The 23591-nt window shown below is 45.6% G+C and overlaps 1 protein-coding gene across 3 annotated transcripts in view; it reads right to left on the bottom strand.

Moving 5' to 3' along the window:
• DOCK1 (dedicator of cytokinesis 1) overlaps positions 1-23591 on the bottom strand; it is a 489703-nt gene that overhangs the window by 294114 nt on the left and 171998 nt on the right. For all 3 annotated transcript variants that reach the window (XR_006821218.1, XM_046026751.1, XM_046026752.1), the window contains exons 25-27: positions 23358-23464; positions 5130-5257; positions 3329-3424 (exon numbers count right to left, since the gene is read on the bottom strand). Coding sequence is in view for 2 of the 3 variants with exons in the window: in XM_046026751.1 (XP_045882707.1) it covers positions 3329-3424; positions 5130-5257; positions 23358-23464 (331 nt within the window). In the remaining variant the exon portion in view is untranslated. The remainder of the gene's footprint in view (positions 1-3328; positions 3425-5129; positions 5258-23357; positions 23465-23591) is intronic.

Here is a 23591-nt window from a genome sequence, read left to right as displayed (position 1 = left end):
CACACCATACATCACAGATTCTCCCGTGATGGAGCAGTCCCTCATTTCTCAAGTCCACACATAAACAGGTGGGGAAACCGTCAGCCCACAATAGCACTCCCAACTGACAACGTTCTGATGGAAACAGGGGCCAAACCGGCGATCAGTGTTGATAGCATCGTGGAATAAATCATTACATGAAGCATAACTATTCAACACTTTTTTAATCACTTTAATTTTTAAATCCATTTGTAGTGATTACTTAGAATCCTTAAGCTGACTCATAGTTACACCATTTCCATTCCATGTATGCAAAAATGAGTAGCAAACACATAGGGACAGAAATCCCCGTGTTACACTGGAATATTACAGCGTACCCACAACAGGTCTGGAAACCACTCTCTGCTCTTTTTCTACTCTAGAAGGTCCACTGATGGAGTTTTTGGTCCATTCTGTCATGGATATTTCTCTCTCCACGTCTTCCTCTAATCTAAACTCACAGAACAACAGTGACATTAAGAAGCTGACGCATAAATCTGCATCTGAGCAAATCGGAAATGGAAATGCAATGGAAAGCAAGGTCAGGCACACGGAGTAGGACAGCGCTTCTGTCTTCCCACTCTGTGGACATCACAAGGGCTCATGGTTCCTTGAGGACTTGAAGATCCTTCTGAAGAACTTATTTTCAAAGGTAATCATCCTTCATGAAAACATCTTGATGCCGCTGTCACTCATTGAATAATGATCACTTTTTCAGAATCTATTTTTTCTTTTGAGATTCTTTCCATGACGGCCTCATTTTACAAAAGGAATCTCTGGACTCCTTTTACAGATAGTGAAGATGTTGGAATTGGGAGGAGGCAGCTTAGGGCCTACATCCCCTTCCTGCTTCTAGAAATGTCTGTTGGAGAAAGTCAGGACGGTGGCGGAAGGGCCCGAACATGGGTGGTTGGCCCTGCACCCCTGTTCCCAGACGGGGCCTTGAACCCCTGCCAACTGGTCCACAGGAACAGGTCCCCAGCTGGGTAAAACTGAGTGTGGGTCCTCACTGTCATCCCTCCTTCTTCAAATGTGCATGGGCTCTTCAACAGGAACTTCTGAGGGGTCTTCTGAGCCCTTCGGGAAAGGGGCACCAAACCCTCCCTTGAACCTCCAGGAAATCCTAGTGTCCTAGTGTTTGGCCCATGGAAATGACTGAAAGGTGCTAAATGGAAAGACGCGCACTTGTTTCACTGGACAGCTGCCTCCTTACCTAGGATGAAGACCCAGGAGCGATTCCCCCTCGATACCTCCTGGACGCCACTGAGATGAGTGTCCCAAGTATCAATCTGACAGAAAAGACTAGGAGAATCAGCACCAGCACCAAGCCAGAGTGCCAAATCACAATTTCCATGCCAGCTATGACATCTAGACCTATTTCTTATGTCTCTGTAGGACATTTTCTGCAGTAACATAAGCACAGTAAAGTTGAGAGTTAAATGAGAATCCTCCCACTCAGTACATGGCAGCCAGCACAGAAATTACGTGTCAGTAACCTGCTGCTGCTATGATCACCACGATGGGCATCATGCCTGAGATGAGAACTTTCCCAATGCAACCAAGACCACATGGTCTGAGAGAAGACATCACACTCCACCTGCTCTGTTCAACCTTTGCTAGATCCATTGATTGAAATCACCTTGCAATCTATCCGTATTCTAAGCACCGCCCAAGCTTGTATGAGCTCCTTCTTGTCCTCCTCATCCCAGCTTAACTGCTTGCCAGCAGAGGATGGCCCAAGTGAACACCCTGCTAGGGTCAGGGCCCTAACCCCAGAACTATATCCTCAGCTCACTGGCCCCGAAATGGCCACCACCCCCATCTGCCCATCACTCACGCCCCGCACCCCCACAGTGCCACGTCGCCCCCACCTCTGTACTCCAATTCATTCCAACAGTTCCGCCAGATGAACTTGGTTCAACTTCAAACCACACACATCCATCCCACCACAGGGCCCCTCCAAGGTCCACAATGTGAGAGTGTTCCAAGGACACCCACGGCACAACCCCAGGAAGGCGTGAGGACCCGCCCCTGGGGGGTGACCCTGCAGTGACCTCACATCTTACTCCACGGGGCTCCGTCTCCAAGCACCTATTCATAGGTGTTACGATTGCAGAAAAGAACACGATAAGGCAGACGAATCTACTACTGCAGGATAATGGAAAAGTCCACTCACTGCAAATAATACGACTTACAGGGAAATATTTGATTTCCTTATTTATAAATGTGATCATCCAAACCTCAATGAAACATGCCTTAAAAAGGAAAATCTGAACACAACACATGTTGAAACTCTGAGGCATAAAGTAGGTCATTTCACGGGATGGACACAGACTAAGGCAGCCGTTGTCCCACTTCTGCGCTACCCATCTGTGATTTCACCAAACCGCATCCTTTACTCCTGCCAGCCACAGAAACCAGCCAGTCCAATGGTGCCTGTGTTCCTGCCTTGTTGCCGGAACAGTCCTATATGTCACCTTACTGAATCCCCTCCCAGGATGAGCAGAGAGAACTATGGTCACACAAGAAGACCAATGTATCTGGTCTGGTTTCCAGTGAAAACTCTATAACTGGATGTTTTGTTCCTGGATTTGAAAAAGAATAATTTTCTTTTTGAAATGCCATCAACCGAATTTAGTGAAATGGTAACAGGCACTAGAAATGAGGGGAAATAAAAGGACCTATGTGTGCTCTTTTGCCTAAGAAACCAAACTTAAAAGTAATGGTTGGGAAGGAGAATGCTAAATTCGGGGGGGGGGGGGGGGACCGTAATACAAAACTTGAAAAACTGGCTAAATGATTGGTAAAACTTTCTTGAAGAAAACTCACAGTTTTCATTGCATGCCACAGTCATCTGCTGAAGAGAAGCATCTACAATATCTGAGAGCAGACAATAAAACAGCTGGTTTGGAGCACCTCAATTACTTTTTAAGGTCCTTCATAAAATTTTATTAATGGCACCTTAAATGTACATACGTAGAAAGAAACAGAAGAATAAAAGACTTAAAGAAAATACATATCCTTCGCTAGAAGTAAATTACAAGTAAACTAGAATCAAATATTTCTGTCCCCAAAATGTTAGGTTGCTGACCCTTCAACTCTGACACTTGGTTCCAGAACCATGGAAAATCAGCCTATTTTATAGACCAGACTGTAAATAAATGTATGTCAGCTGCTTGCCACAGCGCAGTAAAATAAACTAACTGTCAAAAGGCAGCTGGAAGAGGGTCAGGTGGATGACAGTGACATGCTTGAGAAAGACGGCCTCGGCCACCATTGCACACCCAAGCACACGCCACTGAGCACTTACAATGAGCTCGGAATCCCGTCCCATGGAAATGACGGTTCGGTTCACTGTCCGGAGGAGCTTCTCCATGATGATCTGGACATGTCTCTGAGTTGGCCCCTAGAGGAAGACACACCAGTGAAAACCAACACCTAAGACAATCATTAGCATGCAAGCCCTGGCAATTGTCACTGAATTCATTTATCCTGGAAAAAGTAAATCAATTATGACCCTTAACAAGATGAAGAATGGCCCTTGTCAAAGGCAAAAGCCTTCACAAAGAAAACACAAGGCATCTTATTAATTATAGACCATTAATGGTAATTTGTTATATAATCATAGTAATTTAATTTAAGCAAACCTTAAAAATAAAACCAATTTGTGTAAATAATATAATGTTTATGATCCCTGATTAGCCCACCAATTAGTTTTCTAGAGACACTTGTCCATCTGTAAATGGAAACCAAGACTGAATAAGCTGGGGAACAACTGCTTGGAACACAGCGCCTGTATTCTAGCATAATATCTAAGACTCAGACGCCCCCGACTTTTTTCAATCAGGAAGAATTTGCCCTGTATTTTGTATGGGACGGGATTCTTGATTCTTCTTCTTGAACTTGGAACTTGTTTACATATGTCCTCCAGGTGCTCACACACAAGTCCGGGGCGGATACCACCTCCAGGATGAGGATGGGCCACACAGCTCCTGTACTCCCAACGTTTTCCCCTTGAAGAAAAGGGCAGACCCTGGAATGGGGCCACCGGAGGCTGGCTGTTGGACGGAGGTGTCTACAACCTTGCAAAGCAGCTTCCTGGAAGAGCTGGTGGGGCCACCGTCGCTGTGAAGTGATGTAATCTCACCTCTTCCTTCAACAGCACTAACCAGGCTCTGGAGCATGAGTCCATGCAGGAAGGAAGGGGGCAGGACAGGTACATGCGTGTGTTGACCGGGGAGGTATACAGAGGTCATGTGGGGGAGAGCAAAGATTAAGCCCTGCTGACCTTAAAAACCTGGCCCATCTGTCTCCTGCGGGAGGCACAGATGGATGGACAAGGACCTCTATGCCTTTGCAGACACACCCAGAGACTCAGTGAGTTCATGAGTGTGTGCACGGGTGCACAGGTGTGTACGGTGGAGGGGCCGGGGGGCATGTTGGGGACGGGAAGCCACAGGGTCCGATTTTCCACATGCACCTGCACCAACTTCCGATTAAGAAAAAAGCTCAGGGAACTAGGCATGTAATTTACAAATACAAAAGGAAACACCATCTAAAAAGAAAAAAAGTCTATCTAAAAAAGCATAGGAGGAAATTACTTGTTAGGAGAAGAACGTTGGACCAGAGGCAGAGAGCCATTCTCAAAACTCTCAGAAGCATCAATGACTTAAAAAACAAAAACAAAAAACAAAACAAAAAAACCCCAAATCTCAGTGCATGCATTATTCTAAACTAAGAAATGGCAAAAAGAATATAGATAACTAGCCTCCATTTGTTTATTTCTAATTTTTAATATCAAAGCCATTTTCTGACCTTAAAGATCAAAACATGTCTTGCGGAGGCATTCACCCAAGAAGTCACAGGAAAAACTTGAAAGATTTTTAACTTGAAAGAACACATATTTTCATGTTAGTATCACACTTTATACATAAATATACACCATTAAAGGATACCACTCAAGGAGAGAAAGGCTAACCCTTAAAAGGTCATTCCTTCTGAAATAAATTCAAAGCACCTTTGTGCAGCGAGGCAGGGGCTCATGTGGATGCTAAGGGACCCCTCCTGCCGGGTCCCCGGAGAGAGCCTGGGCAAATGCAGCCATTACTCACCACGTCCTTCCTGTACAGAACCTCCAGGATGGTGCTGAGCAGCTGGCAACAGGCCTCCAGGTCTTCCTGTCTCTCCAGATGGTACTTGAGCTGATCCGTCATCATGGGAAGCAGGATCTCTCTGCAGTCTGCAGGGGACACGGGGCTGCCAGTCAGCAGGAGACCCACCAAGACACAACTCTATTTGCTAGAAGCTTGTTTTTTCTAGCATGTTACATTGTTTCCAAGCATGTTACCTTTACTTTCTTCCAAATGTGAAACTGACATCTGGAGGGGGTCAGATGGCTGCATGGGAGGAAATAACTTATCTTGTTCTGTAAATACTTTACACACAAGCCCGTGTGCACACATCTATGTGTGGGTCCTTGTAATTATACAAGAATAATCCACAAACATATATAAACACATTGACACATGCATCCCCTAGAGTTCAGAGAGATAAACACAAAAGCACCTGTTGGAGTTCTGACTAGTTTTCTGTGCTGAGCAATAAATTCACTGATTTACAACTTTAAAAGAAATACTAGTTGCAACAAACATTATTTGAATGGCAGCTACTCTGGTTTTTTTCCCAAGAGGACCAAAGCATGGTTTCCTTCTGCTCCCATATGCCTCGTAAATACAGGTTTCTGAGCTCAGCGGGGTCATAACCAACTAAATTCTGCGCCTGATCTTTGCTCACTCAGGGACAGCTTTCCGCTAGGCCCCCACCTACAGACAGTTTGCAGAGGGCTGAGGACTCAGATTCTGAAGAGGCTGGCGGAGTTAAAGTTCTCCCTTCCGAAGAAAGACATCTTGAGCAGCTCACATGGCTGTCTGAGTCTGACATGGACACACGGCACGAGCTAGTCACAGGCTTGGAATACAATGTACTCCTCCAAGATTAAGTGTGAAGGCCCGGACCTAGTTAGATGCTTAGGACAAGGGACTGGCTCTTATGACATGAGAGATACAGGTGAGGAGCCACAGGCTCTCTCTGGCTTCCAGACTCCTGTGCTAACGTGCAGGCATGTGAAAGAAGGATCCCTGGGGGGCAAGCACTGAGTGTGGAGATGAGAATCAGGGAGGCTCCTTCAGAGGGGCAGTACCCTCACCTGCTGGCAAGAGGAATAGTAATTTCTCACTTGGGGCAGGCAACCAAAGAATGGGAAACCTGTACACAAAGTCAGGGAGGCAGGTGCACAGAACACATTCTAGAGGAGGGGAGAAGAGGGACAGGATAAAAGGCCAGACGGGCAGTTGGAAACCAGCATGAACATGACGGAAGAGGTGAAAGGAAGCTGAGAAATCAAACATGCTGATGGGGAAGAGAGATGAGCAGATTTAAGGGCTAGAGACCCTCTGGGACAGAGCATGAGAAGGACAGTGGGGACAGGAGGCAGAGAAACCTGTTAGCTCCTGGGATCATCCAGGCAAGAAAAAGCAGAGCCCTGACCTCCTGTGTGAGGGTGAGTTTGAAAGAGACTTTGAACAACAGACAACGGAGGGCAGGCTGGACAGTGCTTGGTGATGGAAGGTGGCAGATAAAGGAGTGTCCAACCCAGTGCCCAGCAACCTGGTCATACGTGTGTCATCCAGGAAGCCATGTGATGCCACCCAAGGAGAGGAAAGCGGGAAAACAAGTCTATTTTAAAAAGAGAAGGGTTCAGTTTGTGCAAGGTGAGTTTGAGTTGCCTGTTGGACACCCAGATTGCCTCTACAAGGCAAATGGAGACAGGGTTCTAGATGTTATTTCTGGCTTAGAAATGAAGAATCATCAGCTTCTAGGCAGTAATGAAATCCTAGGAGACTATCAAAGGGAATTGAAAAATGAGCAGGAAACCCTGACCAGCATCAGGAAGGAAGAACTAGAACAGGAGAGGCCCAGGACACGAAGGAGGAAAGGGCAGGGATGCGGAGGAGCCAGAGACAAGTGACGTCCCCAGACGAGGAGGAGAGTGGTCAACGTGGCCTAATACAGCAGCAAGAACAGGTGCATGTTCCAGAATAGGATGTGGTGGTTAGAGGCCCATGGGCCCCCTGAGGCAGCTTCCAGCAGTGGCTGAGCAGGGACGAAAAATGGGAATAAGGGGGGGAGGGGAGCACCTGGGTGGCTCAGTCGTTAAGCATCTGCCTTCAGCTCAGGTCATGATCTCAGGGTCCTGGGATCGAGCACCGCATCAGTCTCCCTGCTCAGTGAGGAGCCTGTTTGTCCCTCTCCCTCTCCCCCTGTTTGTGTTCCCTTTCTCGCTGTGTCTCTCTCTGTCAAATAAATAAAATCTTTATTTTAAAAAAAATGAGAATAAGGGATAACGACACAGCTCCCAGGAGAACAGCTGTGTAATGAAGGGACACTGGGATGTAAGGACCAAGGACATCCAGGTTCTCATTTGTTTTTTAGATAGAAGAAGAGAAACAAAAGTTCAGAAAATGAAAGAACAATAAGGAAACAAACACAAAGAGATTAAAGACAAAATGTAATTACTAATTGTCTCTTCCAGTTGGGAAATCCCATTTAAATCCAGTATCATCCTCCCTCCAACATGAGCAAGTATCTCCTTACCACACAAGCTCTGCTGGTGAAACCAGCCCAGCCACCGCTGTTCCCTTTAAAATGCAGAGCACGAGACAGAAGATGGCAGAGCTCCGAAACATTAGATATACTTAGCTTGTTTTTAGGATTTTACATTTTAGGGCTTACGTTAATGACACATAAAAATGTGTTTTGCACTATCGTTCCCTGAGTTTTTTTTAGTAAGAAAAAACGGAGCCTGCAACACTGAAATGACTCTTGCACGTACGTGAGACCCACTTAGCAAGAAGACTTCCACAAGCACCACACGGTAATGCAGGCCCAAGGGTGCAGGTGCGAGCCACGAGGAGGAAGACAGAACACACCCTTCTGTTCCACCGACTTCAGGGAACCGCATGTGGGAAGCTCAGGCTAAGGTTTTTCCAAATCCCATGCTAAGTCCCCTGAAAAGGACGAATAGCAGCTCCATTTTTCAGAAAGAGTTTCGTCCAATGATCATATGATTTCACTTGTTGACAATTAGAGTAGTCAATACTTCATGCACGAGGGGCTGACGTGCTCTGCATCTTCTGGACAGAGGCCCGGTTCACCCTGCTGGCTGTAATGTCGGGAAACACCGGAGGCCAGGGAGTGGGACACGGAGTACATGGAGAGACGCTATCCTCTGTGTTCACCGACGTCAGGGGCCCTCACAAGATTCCCTTACGTTCTAAGCCAACCCTCCCTGTGATGCCAACGGGGAAGTCAGACTCCCAGGGACAGCGTCTCCCCAAACACCACAGCCCTGTAAACTCACAAGGGAAGTGCTCCAAAGAGACAAGGCCTACAGTCAGTGCAGGAGCGTGAACAGGTGTCAGAGAGCGGCCCGAGACCAAGCCAGTCCAAGGGAAATGCCACAAGAAAATGACCCATGGCAGTGAAGCCAGCCTGAAAATGCATCAGTTCCAAATGCTGACCCACCGAACACATGAAATCGCATAAGCACCTCAAGCCCAGTCTTTCCTACAGAATCTCAGCGCTCATAAATGATATCTGCCCTCAGGAGCTCGTGACAAGCTGACCTGAACCACAAGACCACATCCAGTGTAACAACTACGCACCAACCTCCTCGAACCCAACAGGCTGGGAAGGTTTCCTGGCAAACCCGTCTGGGTCCAGCCCTGCTTGCATCCATCCTCATGGCCCTTGGAAAGACATCTCTAAGATGATGGTCCTCATTCTCTTTTGCCAAAACATACCACCTAGCTTGACCACCCCCACCAGGGGGCTAAGCTCCTTGGTCACCCGTCTGCTGGTTCATCCCGACCACTGCCCCCATCTTGGAGGTAAGTCAGATTTCCAAGACATCTCAGAGGGAGAAGTTGGAGCCACAAAGCCCTGGACCCTCACAGCATGATAAAGGAGAACGAATGACTGGCAGCTGGGCCAAACAAGCGTAGGAGGAAGCCAACAGAGGTGGAAGGCCAGCTGAGGTTGGGAGGAGGATTGTGGCCATGAGCAGTGGCAGAAAACCAGAGGAGCGCAGTTCTGGACTCGGAGATGGCAGCAGTGTCCCTGCAGGCCCGAGACCGAGATGCCCTGGCCGAAATCCATCTCCTACCAACCATTTATCTGTCATGCTGGACCGGCAGTTGTTGACGTCCCCGTTCTCGGAGGTAATTGAGTGTGTTAGTGTCATTTGTCAGAATTACTCCAGGGTGAAGAAGTGATGGCTGCCCCATCCATCCTCGGCAGGAGATGCTGTCAGACCTCTCCCGCTACCCGGTGGGAATGCCCACCTTCTCCCCAAGCCGGGGGTCTGCGAGAGAGCTGCACCTGTTCGTTATCGACTTCTCTTGATGAGAAATGACAAAACTTTTTAGAAACTTTGCTGCCGGGGCGCCTGGGTGGCTCAGTGGGTTAAGCCGCAACCTTCGGCTCAGGTCATGATCTCAGGGTCCTGGGATCGAGTCCCGCATCGGGCTCTCTGCTCGGCAGGGAGCCTGCTTCCCTCTCTCTCTCTCTCTCTGCCTGCCTCTCTGCCTACTTGTGATCTCTCTCTGTCAAATAAATAAATAAAATATTAAAAAAAAAAAAAAAGAAACTTTGCTGCCATTTTGTCACATGGAAAGATGTTTCATTCTCTTAGTCCCCTGAGAACATGAAAATCATGCTCCCAAGGGACCCAGAACCACAAGCTGGATGCTGTCAGTAGCCACGGGAGAATGTAGCTCATCTGTCCTTTGTCACCCTCCTCACCCACAGCTGGTCGCGGGAAAGCGGGAAAAGGGGAGCAGCACCCTTCCCTGGAAGGATGAGAGGAGCCAGTGTCGGCAGGACTTCATCAAACTGGCCTGACACCCCGGTGTCAAGGATCACCATCTCCCAGCCCAGAGTGGAGCTCTGGAGATGGGCAGCCAAGGTGTGCAGGCTTTCCTCAAACACCACGCTGACCTCACCAGGCATCTCATGCAGGTCTCCGAGGACAGAGGGTCACAGTGTAGCAGCACACCTCAGAAATACGTGCCAGGCCAGGAAGAAAGGCAATGCCCCAGAGACCTGGAGAGGCCTAGGGGACCAAAGCTGGAGACTGACCAATCAGCACATCTTGTTGGTGACCCGTGATCTGCAGGACCCAGCATGGCCCACGGACAGACTGGGGTGCAGGAGGGCCCCACGGACCCAGTGTGGGGAACACGGTAAATGACTACCGGTTCTACCACCCTTGCTGGGATGCAGTCTTAATGAGAGCAGAGGGCTTGTCCTCACCCAAGTGGATTCGCCCCCACACGCACACTAAAACCTGACTGTGCGTGTGTGTGCTCCCTCTTAGCAGGACAGCTGTCACACATGTCCCTCGTTCTTGGTCTGTAAACCACAAGGATTCAGGTCCTAATTGGTGGGAAGGAGGGACCTGCGGTCAGAGCCACCCTGTCCAGTCCTCGAAAGATATCAGAGGGAAGACGGCACCATGACAAGATCTCTCTCCTATTTCCAGTGACCGGTTTCACAGGATGGTGTCCAAGGCAGCCAGGACGGGAGGGCACAAGTGCACGTGCGCATGAGGACATACGTGCGAGAGCTGGCGTGGGGCCATTCAGGATGGTCTCATCGGATCAGGTGAGAGGCGTGTGGCAAAAAGCCGGTCTGCCTCCTGGTGCCATCCCAGCTTCTCCGCTGCCCCCACAGGGCCCAAGGGACAGAGGATCCCCAAGCTCATCTATCAAAGGCATCTCTTATTCCACATTTCAGTGACTTCCAGCTTCTTCCAGAAGTGGTGGGTACAAGGCCTAAGTAACTCACAAGTCTCAAATTTTACCATCAGGTCAAGACAAAAAATGCAGAGCACAAAGGAAAGTACACCACACACACTCAACACAAACACACACACATACATTTACCACACACACTCCTATCACACACCACACCACACACACTGCATACACTCCTACCACACACCACACCACACACACTTCCTTCAACCACACACACACATATAAACCAGTCATATAACACATATACACACCACACACACACACCACATTCACTCACACACACCACACAGTCCCACCACTCACTACACACACAGCACACACACAGACTACACGCTCACACAGCAAACACACGCTCACACGTGCCATGAAAAATTTCAAAGCATCAGATGCAGTCTCTCACAGCCAAGAAAGAAGAATCTCCTGTCATATCCTGAATGTCCCAACTCGGTGTCCTAAATACCCTGCCCCATGAACAGAGTGACATTTCTCAACCATGATTGATGCCAACAGTCCAATTAGGTTCAAGACAGATGGCCTGGGAAACTGACAACCTCCCTCAAAAGCAAACAAACAAACCTCTGAATTTTAACAGAGAACACATTTTAAAAACTGCCCACACATAACCATTGGAAAATAGCTATACTAAATATTTGACTGGAAGCCTAGGAACCTGGGTCACTCTTCAATTTGGGGAAAGCCTTTACTCTCATTAACATTCAGTTTACCCACACACATTAGAAAATGATAAAACGCACCCTGCTTACTCTTTGCTTTGGATCTTGGGCAACTTTCCTCTACTCTCAAAGCCTTAATTTTTTAATCTGCAAAATGGGGCTGCGTGCATTATCTCTGAGGCTCGCTGTGACAATCAGATGGTATACTGTGTGCATCTGGCAAACAGGAGCGTTCAATAAACGAGAGCTGGCAATAACAGTAACAAAACAGTATCTTTACACAAAGTCAGCCTTTTCAACAAAAAGTACACAAAGGCGAATGCCTCAGAGCAACACTACCCAACAGGGTGGCCAGCACTTGAAATACAGCTGGTGCCAAGAAGGAATGAAATTCAAGTTTAGTTAATTTTTAAGTAATTAAAATGTAAATGTAAAAAATGATACTTGCTTATCGGAAACATTAGTATGGAAGACTGGAACAACTTCAGGATGGGAATTTACTTTTCAGTAGTAAATTCTATGAAATGTTCAAAACACAGATTAAGTGGATGAAAATTAAGCATCCAAAGTGAGATGTGCAATTGGTGTCAAAAACACACTGGATTTCAGAGACGCAGTGTGGAAAAAAATGAATGGAAACCAGGTCATTAGTAATATTTAGATCGAAGTCATGTTGAGATGATATTTTAGATAAATCATTAAAATTAATTTCAGCAATTGCTTTGTCTTTTTTTTTTTTTTTTTTAGGATAGCCTCTAGAAAATTATAAATTGCATATGTGGCTCACACTGTATTTGTGTTGGACAGCCTGGTCTCCAAGGATGCTAGGAAGCAGATGTTAAAGACCTCCTGTGTGATTTCTCATTTTAATGAACCCGTGTTCATCACTGGAAGGAGAATGAAGGCCACCACAGATCTCTCCTATCAGATCTCTCTTCACATGGATGTGACCACAGGGCTTGGGAGCACCTGACAGTCTAAGTTAGGCAGAGATTGAACCCCCAGGGAAGCCAGAACTAGCTAACACAGTTCTCCTGATTTTCCCCGCCAGACAAGGGAAATGCAGGAAGCCCGGTGGACCCAGACTCCACACAAATCAGCTGTGGGGATCAGAGGTCCCAGCCACCCTTCCAGAACCCCTTCTCCCAGTGTGATCCACTATGATTACAGACAGCAATAATTCAACATCTGTTCATCCTCAGCTGTGCGGGCTGAAGCCATGATGACTAATGCTCTGGTAATGGGCACAAAGTAAAAAATATTAATCTTTATAAAAGGTATTCAACAGGCATCATCAGCTTATAAATGTCCAAGTAGAATATCCGTCTATAACCCTATTACGGCTCTACATTAAAGCAAGATGCAAACACGAGAATGAATTTGTCCATTTAAAACATTCATTTTATGAACACTGAGTAATGCGCTGCTTAATTTTTAGTTTGGTCACATTAAACAAATGATCCATAAAGTGCATTTAATAACCTTGAGCCTGTTACATTGAACTGAGATCCAGATTAACACTTTTAATGAGAATTAAACAGTAGGAGCTATATAAATGGGGGGGGGGTGCTTGTTACTCATTTGTTATAGACACTCATCTTATTTTTCAACTACCTAAGAACACTGTACCCACACGATTCAATTTATTCAAATCATTTTCTCCCTCAAGTCCTCAAACAACAGAAATGTAGGAAATGGAATCAGCAAGGGAAGGGATCACAGGAGCCATCTCCGTATGTCCAGATTGACAGATGGGGGTGCCAGGCGCCAGAGAGACGGGACATGCAGGGATTGTGCCACTAAGCAGCTGACTCAGAATTAGGTGCCTGATTCTGAAGCCATAGCTCCTTAGACTAAATGACACATGCATATAACCACATGTGGTTCTGGCTTCTTTACAAGTCAGGTGCAGATTACATTTTTCCAAGTATCGTCTTAACGTAACAAGTCATAATCATTGGTAGTACCAGGAGAATCAATGCAAATTGAGGAACCCCAGGTAAATCGTTTTTCCTTTTTGGATTTCCTCTTTCATTTTTCCTCTTTGTCTGTGAAATGAAGTAAATACAACTGTCCTGCACCATGTTTCTACTCCTATCATCTTAACACCTTCATAAATAGTTTGGTCAGAAGCTCCTTGGTGCCACTCAGCTGAGTGCTGAAATTGTCAGAAATAAGATAACCTGTATGTCAGCTTTGAGGTACCCAATGTGATGGAATTTTAATTGAGAGGATGACATTAAAATTAAAAGAATCCACGGGGTGCCTGGGTGGCACAGTCGACTGAGTGACCGACTCTTGGCATCTGCTCCGATCATGATCTCAGGATCGTGAGATCGAGCCCCATGTCGGGCTCCACGCTCATGGAGTCTGCTTGAGATTCTCTTCTACCTCTCCCTCTGCTGCTCAAGTTCTCTCTCTCACTTTGTCTGTCTCTCTCACTCAAATAAATAAAATCTTCAAAACACAAGACATTAAAAGAATCTTGGAAATTGGAAGGAGAATGTGGTAGCATACAGACTGTATAGCAATGGGAAAAAAAGCTGATCAAAGGTATCTTCTGGGTGAAGCCACTGGACCTAGCACAACACATGTCGTCTTTTTGGAGAAAAGAATGGGGAAGGAGATATTTCTTATCTGCTCGGTTTTGAGAAGTTTAATAATAGGAATTAGACATTCATTAGTATTATAGTAATAAATAATTTTTCAGAAGAAAGAAATGAATGAACAACCAATGGAGAAAAATCAGTAATGAGTCCCATTACAAGCAGATGAAAAGACTAAATGAAGAAATTAGAAACAGTCAGGTAAAGTCCTGGGGAATATTATGTGGGATGTTGCAGTCAGGCCAGGAAACTAGTTGCTAGGTGGATGGAAGTGCATTAAAGAGGTGGCTTAGGGGAGCGCCTGGGTGGCTCAGTGGATTAAGCCGCTGCCTTCGGCTCAGGTCATGATCTCGGGGTTCTGGGATCGAGTCCCACATCGGGCTCTCTGCTCTGCAGGGAGCCTGCTTCCTCCTCTCTCTCTGCCTGCCTCTCTGCCTACTTGTGATCTCTCTCTCTGTCAAATAAATACATAAAATCTTAAAAAAAAAAAAAAAAAAAAGAGGTGGCTTAGTAGGTTCAGAAAGAATTCTACAGGTCTGCAAGTCCTTGGGCAGAATCTCACCAAGTGCAGGATGAGAAAACAAAGAGACAATGTACAGGGCTGAGGTGTGGTATGCATCCTTTTAACCAGGAAAGTGAGGGAAGACAGGAATCTAAGTCTTGGCCACTGTACTCCAGCACACACACAGTGTTTTGTTACTGCGCATGTTTGTTCAGCCCCCTCAATGTACCTGCCATCTGTCACTCAATATATCCCTACAAACTCTATAGCTCAATCTGGTCTTGCTTGTTAAAAACGTACAGGCCATACTGAAATCTGAGGAGTGCTGCTTCAAGGACAAGTATCTCTGTCAAACGTCTATCTTAGTCACTCGATGGGAGAGACCAGAGACACTTAGCGTCACAGCCACATTTGTTGCAACAAGTAGAGTTTCTGAGCTTTGTACTGATTAACATTTTCATAAATGTTTTCTCGTGCTGACAGATTCTTTGTAAAGACACAGGCTTCAAAGACTGAGTCAACCAGTAAGATAAAAACAAAAAACCCACAAACAACAACAACAACAATAACAACAACAAGCCTATAAACTCCTATTTGCCCTGACAATGAAATGTATACATTAAAAACAGTGTCAAAACCCTATAGTCCAGTCCACTCCATCTTGAGAGATGGTCTGTGCACTCAGAAAAGGAGTTATACAACAGAAAAAGAATGGGGTCTTCGAGGAGAACCTGGGAGAAAGCAGACTGACCTGGGGCTCCTCCAACTGTCCCAGGCAAGGTACTGTAGATAACACATCACGGAGGTACAGAGCTAATCTCATACGGCTTGGAAGGAATCATGAACTGGGGCGACACACAGACTTGCTGTCCTGATCCCCTGTGTGAGCATGAACAGATACAGGACGAGAGAGGTAAGCTCTTCTAAGGCTGCTCTTCTTGCACCCAATATCAAGCAACAGGGATAGGAGGTCACCCAGAGGTGGGTAAAGAACAAGGGGTTAACAGACTGTAATAAAGGTGGACCAACCACATGCTGAGGAACTACCAATCCGATCACAGATAAGAGTCCCCCCGCCACACACACACACACACACACACACAAAGGAAAAAAGTATGAAAACTCCATAAGCACAACACTGCATTTTTGCTTATTTATTTTTGCATGGTTTGTTTACATTTATTTATATATTTGTTTATCCACATGTTTCTGTATTTTACCTTGTTCCATACGGCACTGGAAGTGAATTCAGTATTCGGAATGTATTACTCATACAGGAAATGTGAAACAGTTTAAGAACAGAGTGGGTGATGGGTTTCTAAGAAGACAACTCCTTAATCAGCAGCACAGTGGTGGACAGCTCCCTGCTTGGGATTTTGCTTACAAATTAGTAGGACCTGTTGCTTAACTCCTGGGCCCTTATCTGTAAATTAAGAGAATTACTCTTTTCCAATTATACATTTTTAAGCTGATGGCTCTGAAGCCTCTCAAAGGAATCAACTTGCTAACCAACGGTCCTGAGCACATGGTAGGTGCTCAACAAATTATAATGGAATGGAAATAGATTAAGAAACTGAAATTGAGTTCACCCTCCTAGACTCAATAAGCCCTTTCTAAAAGGCTGCACTGTTTTAACAGACAGTCTTTTCAAACACTCATATAATGAATGATATAGAGTGATATATACAATGAGGTATGAAAAAGGCACAGTACCTTACAGATAAAGATTAAAATTGTCTCAAAAACAGAAAAAGAGAAAATGATTTCACATTCCACCATTATTTTAAGAACCGGTCTTTGGGGTTCAAAGTAAGTAACATTCCTTAGAAGTCATCAGCAGGACTACCTAATTAAAGTATCCTGGAATGCTAGACGGATGGTACATTATGTGACTGTGTCACACGAAGGCCCAAACCTCAATTTTTCTTTCTGTACAATATCCCTCAAGTTAACAAAATTACTGTACAGTAGCTCTGGGCTTAAGATCCCTTCAAAAAAGAGAAATAGCTCTCCATTTTCCACAGAAGAAAAGCTCAAGAGATTTTTATTTTGATCTGTTTATGAATGGAAGCATTAAGAAGGTATATTGTATTATAAATCTGTATTAAATATATAGCTATTCTTTCAGCAATTTAAAGCAAAAGAAGTTGATTGAGTGATTTTAAGAAATATAAATTATATTTATATATTTTATGTTATATCTATAAATAAATATATTTGATGTACATATATTTATAATATTATATATTAATCACAACAAAAGTAGTCTGGAAATCTGACTTCAATATTTCCTAATAGCTAGTCTCATTGGTATCTGAGCCTTTGCCCTCAGATTTCAAAGGCTGCTGTAACTAATGTTTCTACCATTAAAAAGGAGTTTCACTCTGCTTGATAACTGGAAGAATCATTCACCTTGAAAATAAGAATGAGGAAAGTAATTCAAGCTCTCTAGGCCTACATCTTGAAGAAGCTCTGTACTGTTCAAAGATGGAACACAAATGAAGTTTTATGAGGCTGACGAACACTGTCTAAAAGGAGCTTGTTTGCTATACTGAAAGAAAGAGCCATGGGAATGGCCAGGAAATGAGGGAATGGCACACATCCCATTCCTACTCACCGCTAGATTCCAACCATCAGGGGAAAAGAAACCCAAAAATGAAAAACAAACCAAGGGGTGCCGATGAATAGTGAGCTTAGAACAACGTGATCCACCAAGAGTGTTAAACTACTGTCAAGACTATAAAGGGATTATCTTGCCACCAAGTCTTCAAATCTTCACTCTTCAAATCTTACACTACCTTCCAAAAACAAAAAAATTTAAGACACAACAGTAAGGACATAGTAAGCTCTAAAGAAAATCTGTCAGTTGGTTTGGTCATTTTCAATATGGGAATATGGAAAGGTCAGTTCCTGAAAGACAAAGAAATGATACAGTGTTAAATGGAATGAGCTTTCCCAAAGGTCTCCGGTTCAGACCCATGGTGAAAGGAGCCCATGTGGGTGAACACGTGTGTTCCAGAGGCTCTCTCATCTTAACTCAACGGGATCGTCCAAGTATGTCCAATGCTCTTGACTAATGTGAAAGTTACTGCTATTTCAGGTCGACTCCTCTTTACCCCAATTGCTGTAACACTAACGTAAAACATTTTTTGTGGGCATAAATCCTAAACCTTGGTGTCCCAGTGTTTATTTTAATTTAATTACATTGAAACTTTTCATTTCTATAATAGGATTTAAGCTTTAATTTTCAAAGCTTTTGTCAGATATGTGGGCAACAATATAATCACAGGGGAACAAAGCTACAAATGCACAAATTATAAAGCTCTGACCTTTCTGTCTCTTTGTATCTTGCTTTGAAAATCTGCTCACTCCACACCACAGATGATATGCAAGAGGCATCTTTTTGTGAAGCACATAATCTATTTAACCAGCTTTCAAGTAGTCAAGTCACATCCAGAGACAACGCTGGGAAGCCATTACCACCCATTCATTGGCTCTCGTGCACAGCTTGCTAAGGAGCCAGATGCCCTTGGCCTCCATGCGGGAGCAGGAGCAGGAACATCCAAGGGGGAGTGGAAACACCAGCCCAGGGACCAGCCCCTCTGCACATCTTCCTTTTCCTGAAACGAATCATTCACTCTTTGAATACCACTGTACTTGCAAAAAGCCATCCCAGTGACAATCTGGGGTGGCTGGGATTTGTTTCAAAATAGCTAGGGGAAGAGCACAGAGATTAAAAACAAGAACAACCAGGACTTGATACCTTTGGAAGCTCAGTGAGGAATCCGCACGCATGTTATTACACTCTTCTTCCCATTTTTCTGATTAAAACTTTTGATCATTTTAACAAAATCTACCATGAATCCAGAGGTAGAACTAAACTGTCCTCCTCCCCCAGCTCATATTTCCACAAACTAAGGAAGAACTAAATCAGGGGCAAAAAGATAAACTCGATCTTACAGAACTGCTCACAGATAACCCTTCACAGCTCAAGTCCCTCACTGAGTCTCCGGTTTCCATCTCTCCTTCCTCCTCAAAGACAACTCCTTCCTCCTCCATGATCAATCCATTCAGCGCCAAGGGTAAGAGTGACAGCCAGCCTCCACGGCCAAGCACACAACCTCTCCTCGCTCAACCAACTGAACCGCATATGTACGCAGCCGATCCTGCTTCCTTCTCTGTGCTGCACCCTGAGAGAAGTGCTGGACGTGGACATCCATGACCAATTTGTTCATGCAGACATTGTGGCCATGTTTGACACCAGGCACTGTCCTAGGAGCAGCGATCAAGCAGCAACAACGTGAACAAGAAAGCCATGCTCCGGGATCTCTCATTCAAGGGAGAGACCACAGATCATCAGCAAGGCAAAAGGAAAAACTATGCCACGATTTCACCTGGTGGGGAGTGGCAGGAGCACACCTGGGGCAGAGTGGCTGGGGGTGTTCTGAACCGCTGACCAGAGCACCTCTCAGAGGACGCTCCCTGGAACGCTTTTCTTGATTTGATCCAGGTCTACTGACTTTTAGCTCCTATTTCCAAAATGTAGGATGTGGGCAACAAGAACAGGGGAGGTGAGGAAGCTGAAGCCAGGAGGGTAACTTGTCGAAGGTCACTGAGTGAGTGGGGACTAGAAGCAGGATTTGAACCCAGGCAGTGTGATCATAAAGCCCAGGCACTCATCACAGAGAGGCTTTTGGAAATGCAGAGTTCTTGATTAACAAGGAAGTAAAATCATTTGTAGGAGAAATGATGCAAACAAGTCATTCCCTTTTTTTTTAAACAAATCAAAGTTAAAGGAGAGGGCCAGGCGCTCAGAGTCAAAGCTGACGGCGCTGACAGTCAGCAGCGCGCTGCGGTGCAGTCAGGTCTCCGGGGGCTGGCGCGCTGGCTTTATGGGCAGACTCTTGTAGCGAACACCGCCATGGCCACCGGGTCCACCCCAGCTGCAGAAAAACCTTCTTATACTTGGGAGATCTCTCTATTACAAGCTGTCCCTCCCCCACACAGAAGTCAGGATATGTCCACTGCCACTCCTGCGACAACTGTAAGGCAGGGTACGTCCCAGATGTTGCACAGAGCCCTGACGCAACTCGCAGCCAACCGTGGGCGGGACAGCCCCATAATGAGCTCCCACTCCCCTTCCACCGGGTGGTGGCTGCAGAAGCAGCAGGAGCCACAAGGCCCTGATCCACAAGGAGCACGGCAGCTGGGACACCTGTGCGTGGACAAGGACAGTGACAGCAGCTGTGGTGTCCACACCCACTGAGGCCAAACACCCCTCTCTGCCAAAACACACACCTCCTGCCCCAGCCTTGTGAGCTCTGCTCCGTTTCTGTGTCCTTCAGAGGCTGGGGAAGCCGCAGTCGGGAAAACAAGGCTGAAACCCCAGAGCACCTCAAGCCTCAGCCCCCTGGGGTCCGTGGCTGGCAAAAGAAGGCCTCTCTGCAGAGAAGCAATTCCAGTGTCCGTATTCACGGCCAGCCTTGCTGCACGCAGATCAGCCTGTCACTCACACTGAAGGGAGACCCTTCAAACGACGGACTGTATTCGATATTGCGGAGAAGGAAAACAATGTTTGAGAGCAAAGCAATTAAGTGAGTCCCTTCCATGAGTGAGGCAGCCCACATGCTGGTGACCAAAGACAGGGCCTGGAGCCCTCACTGGGGAACCTGGAGGAGCCACACGGCCATGCACCCAGACCACGACCCCAAGAAAATGTTTCCTTATGCAGCTAACTCTGGTTCTATCTGGTTCTAGAACTCTGGACACGTGAGGCTGTATGACTGGCTCCACTGGGATCAGGAAGAGCACACAAACCAGGACCATTGTTACAAATCAGCAAGAAGTGGAACAAAGCAGGAAAAACAGGGCCATCATATCTCATCCGAAAATACCGTGGCTTCAACGATCTATACCAAACATGGCAGAGAATATTTTGCAATAGTAATAACATCTTCGTGCGAACAAACCAACGGGAAGACTTCCACGGATTCGTCTTTCCTGACAAGGAGGGAAGACGGCTGCAGGCTGCCTTGAAGGAGCAGAGAGCCTGCAGATGAGAAAAATCAGGGTTGTCTTCATGATCCCTTCCCAGAAAGATTCCTAACACTCAAAACCTGGGATGGGGGGTGCCCTTTTCCACACCGGACATTGGACAATGTATTCGGAAGCACTTCCAGACCGCCCGTGAGCATCTGGAAGTGAGTCTAGACTGCCAGTGCTGGCCTGAGACAAGGCTACTGCCTGGGCAGCTGGGGGCTGCTTCCAAGACACTGAGGCATCTGGTGAAGTGTGGCTCTTGGGCCACACGTTCAGTCTCGATTCACATTATACCACACGACCTCCTTTTCCATGGTGGGTGCAGCTTGCTATGAAAACTAAGTCCCTAACTTTGTACTTAAAAAGATTCTAAATTAATAATTAACAGCATGCTGCAAAAACTTCCGGAAACAGGCCTTGAGGCGGTCTTTGATAAAAGACTTAAGAGAATAAGAGTGAACAGAAATGGGGTACAGTAAAGAAGAAGAAAAACTCAATCACCAAATACCCATGCTGACAAAATTACCAAAAATATATAGGAAGAGCCCCTTCCAGTTTTCTACTAGCAAAGGAAATGAAGTTTAGTTTCAATACAGGAAAAGATTCCCTTGAAATGCATTTTCTCGGGTGCCTGGGTGGCTCAGTGGGTTAAGCCGCTGCCTTCGGCTCAGGTCATGATCTCAGGGTCCTGGGATCGAGTCCCGCATCGGGCTCTCTGCTCAGCGGAGAGCCTGCTTCCCTTCCTCTCTCTCTGCCTGCCTCTCTTGTGATTTCTCTCTATCAAATAAATAAATAAAATCTTTAAAAAAAAAAAAAAAAAAAAAGAAAGAAATGCATTTTCTTAACATATGATATATTATTAGCCCCAGGGGAACAGGTCTGTGAACCATCAGGCTTACACACTTCACAGCACTCACCACAGCACAGACCCTCCCCAATGTCCATCACCCACCACCCTCTCCTGACCCCCCACCCCCTAGCAACCCTCAGTTTGTTGAAATGTATTCTCTGAAGAAGTTCTATTTTAAATATTTTAACTGAACCATTTATGTTTTAAGTCCTTAAATGATCGTGGCACAAAGTTCTGCAACAGTAATTATGCAATACAGGGAAGAAGGTCTCCCCGATGGCAAGAGTCAGTAAAAGTCAAGTACAAATAATCCACTGACAGTTGTTATTCATTGATAACTGTTCATTCAGGGAAGTGGTTTAAGTCAGTGGTGGTAGTCAGCCATGCGTGTGTCTCGGGGTTGGATGGTTAGAAGAAGGGACATCAACAACCTAACAAAATCCAAATAGAAAACTTCCAGGGTATTTTACTTGTTTTGGTATAAAATATCACCAATATGGAAAGAAACAATGAAGAAGTCCCCACCCAGCACCGCATCATCATGCCCTCTTGCACCCCATGTGTTTTCACCAAACTTTAGAAAACACCAGGAGAAAGAATAATTCAAGACCCAGCCCTCCACCAAGACCCTGAAGTTTGGACAATCCGATTGTTAGGTAAAGGAGATTCGTGCGCTTTGAATCTCACCCAATGGCAATGGAGTGGACTTCCACGTATGCAAGCGAACAATGGGCTTGCGGCCCAGAAAGAGGTCTGGAAGGGATGCAGAAACCCAGCTATTTCTTGGTCTGCTGGCTTCTCTCAAAAAGAAACACACCCACTCAAATGAAGTCTTAACATTTTCTCTTAACAGAAGCCTTAACTGTATGTGTTAGACTCCAGGGCAGTGACAAAGTTCAATCAAGAAATCAGGCTAAAACCAGCAGGAGAGCACAGGGTCCAGGAGCCCAGAAGGTACAAAGGACTAATGTGAACATAAAATGAGTTCTTGGTGCAGCCAGGAGCTCAGTAGGAAATCCCCAGCCAGGCTGCTCCGCCCTTGAAACACCACACATGGAGACAAAAGAAAACAATTCCAACAGCCAAATTTCTGGACACAAATGGAAGAGTAGAAACCCGTGCCTCTCCGTCAGAATGTCACTCAACGGTCCCCACATCTGCCTCCACTAAATGAGAAAGGTTGTGGAATTATGCAAAGGTTTTAAGCTTTCAATAAAACTGCTTGACAAGTGTAAAATATTACTTCAATCTGTCCAAATAGAAAGAAAATGATTAATAAAAAGGGTAGGGAGATAACGTGGGGAAATAGAAGGTGTTCCTTAGGATAAATGAGTTGAGGAATCATTAAAATTCTTATTACTTTGAGCAGGGCTTGAGGAAACCCTGTCAAAGAATGCAAAGTTCAGGAAGAGGCAGAACCATTATTTCTAAATTTAAAGAAAACTTGACATTTTTCTTTGCAATCACCTGAATGGAAGCAGGTGATTGCCTCCCCAGGATAGACAATCACACATCTTAAAGGCTACAATGTACGCTGATTATCGTAGGGCTTTGGTGTACACCGAAATTACCAACTACAAGGTTTTCCCCTTCATCTTTCAATGATCTATTACTCCACCATATGTCAATTACCATTCTCCTGTAAGGGCTAAATCTTCCTGTCTTGTAATAGAGCTGTTTTAATTGGCTACAACCTCCACTCCTGTTGGCATGGAGGAGAGAATTCAGAAGGGACAGGCCTATAGACAATGAGTAACGTGACATCCTCGCGATACTCGGGGTTCCACTTACCATGCTGTGTGAAGAGGTCACTGTGAATGATTTCAATCAAGCAATACAGCTTCTGAATGGTCAGCAAACCCATGGGAACATTTAGGATGAAATCAGTGAACATTTTGCTGTAATGAAAAACACAAGTGAAAAGAGTATAGGGATATACAGCAAAATGATCTACTGTGTTCAAGACCAGACCAAGATGTAAGGTCATTAAATGGTGATTAAGTTCTACCAGAACATTGGAGATGG

This window comes from Meles meles, chromosome 13 (genome assembly GCF_922984935.1).
Source record: "Meles meles chromosome 13, mMelMel3.1 paternal haplotype, whole genome shotgun sequence".
NCBI lineage: Eukaryota > Metazoa > Chordata > Mammalia > Carnivora > Mustelidae > Meles > Meles meles.
Note: the sequence above shows the minus strand (reverse complement) of the source record. Positions and strands in the feature narration are given on the sequence as shown.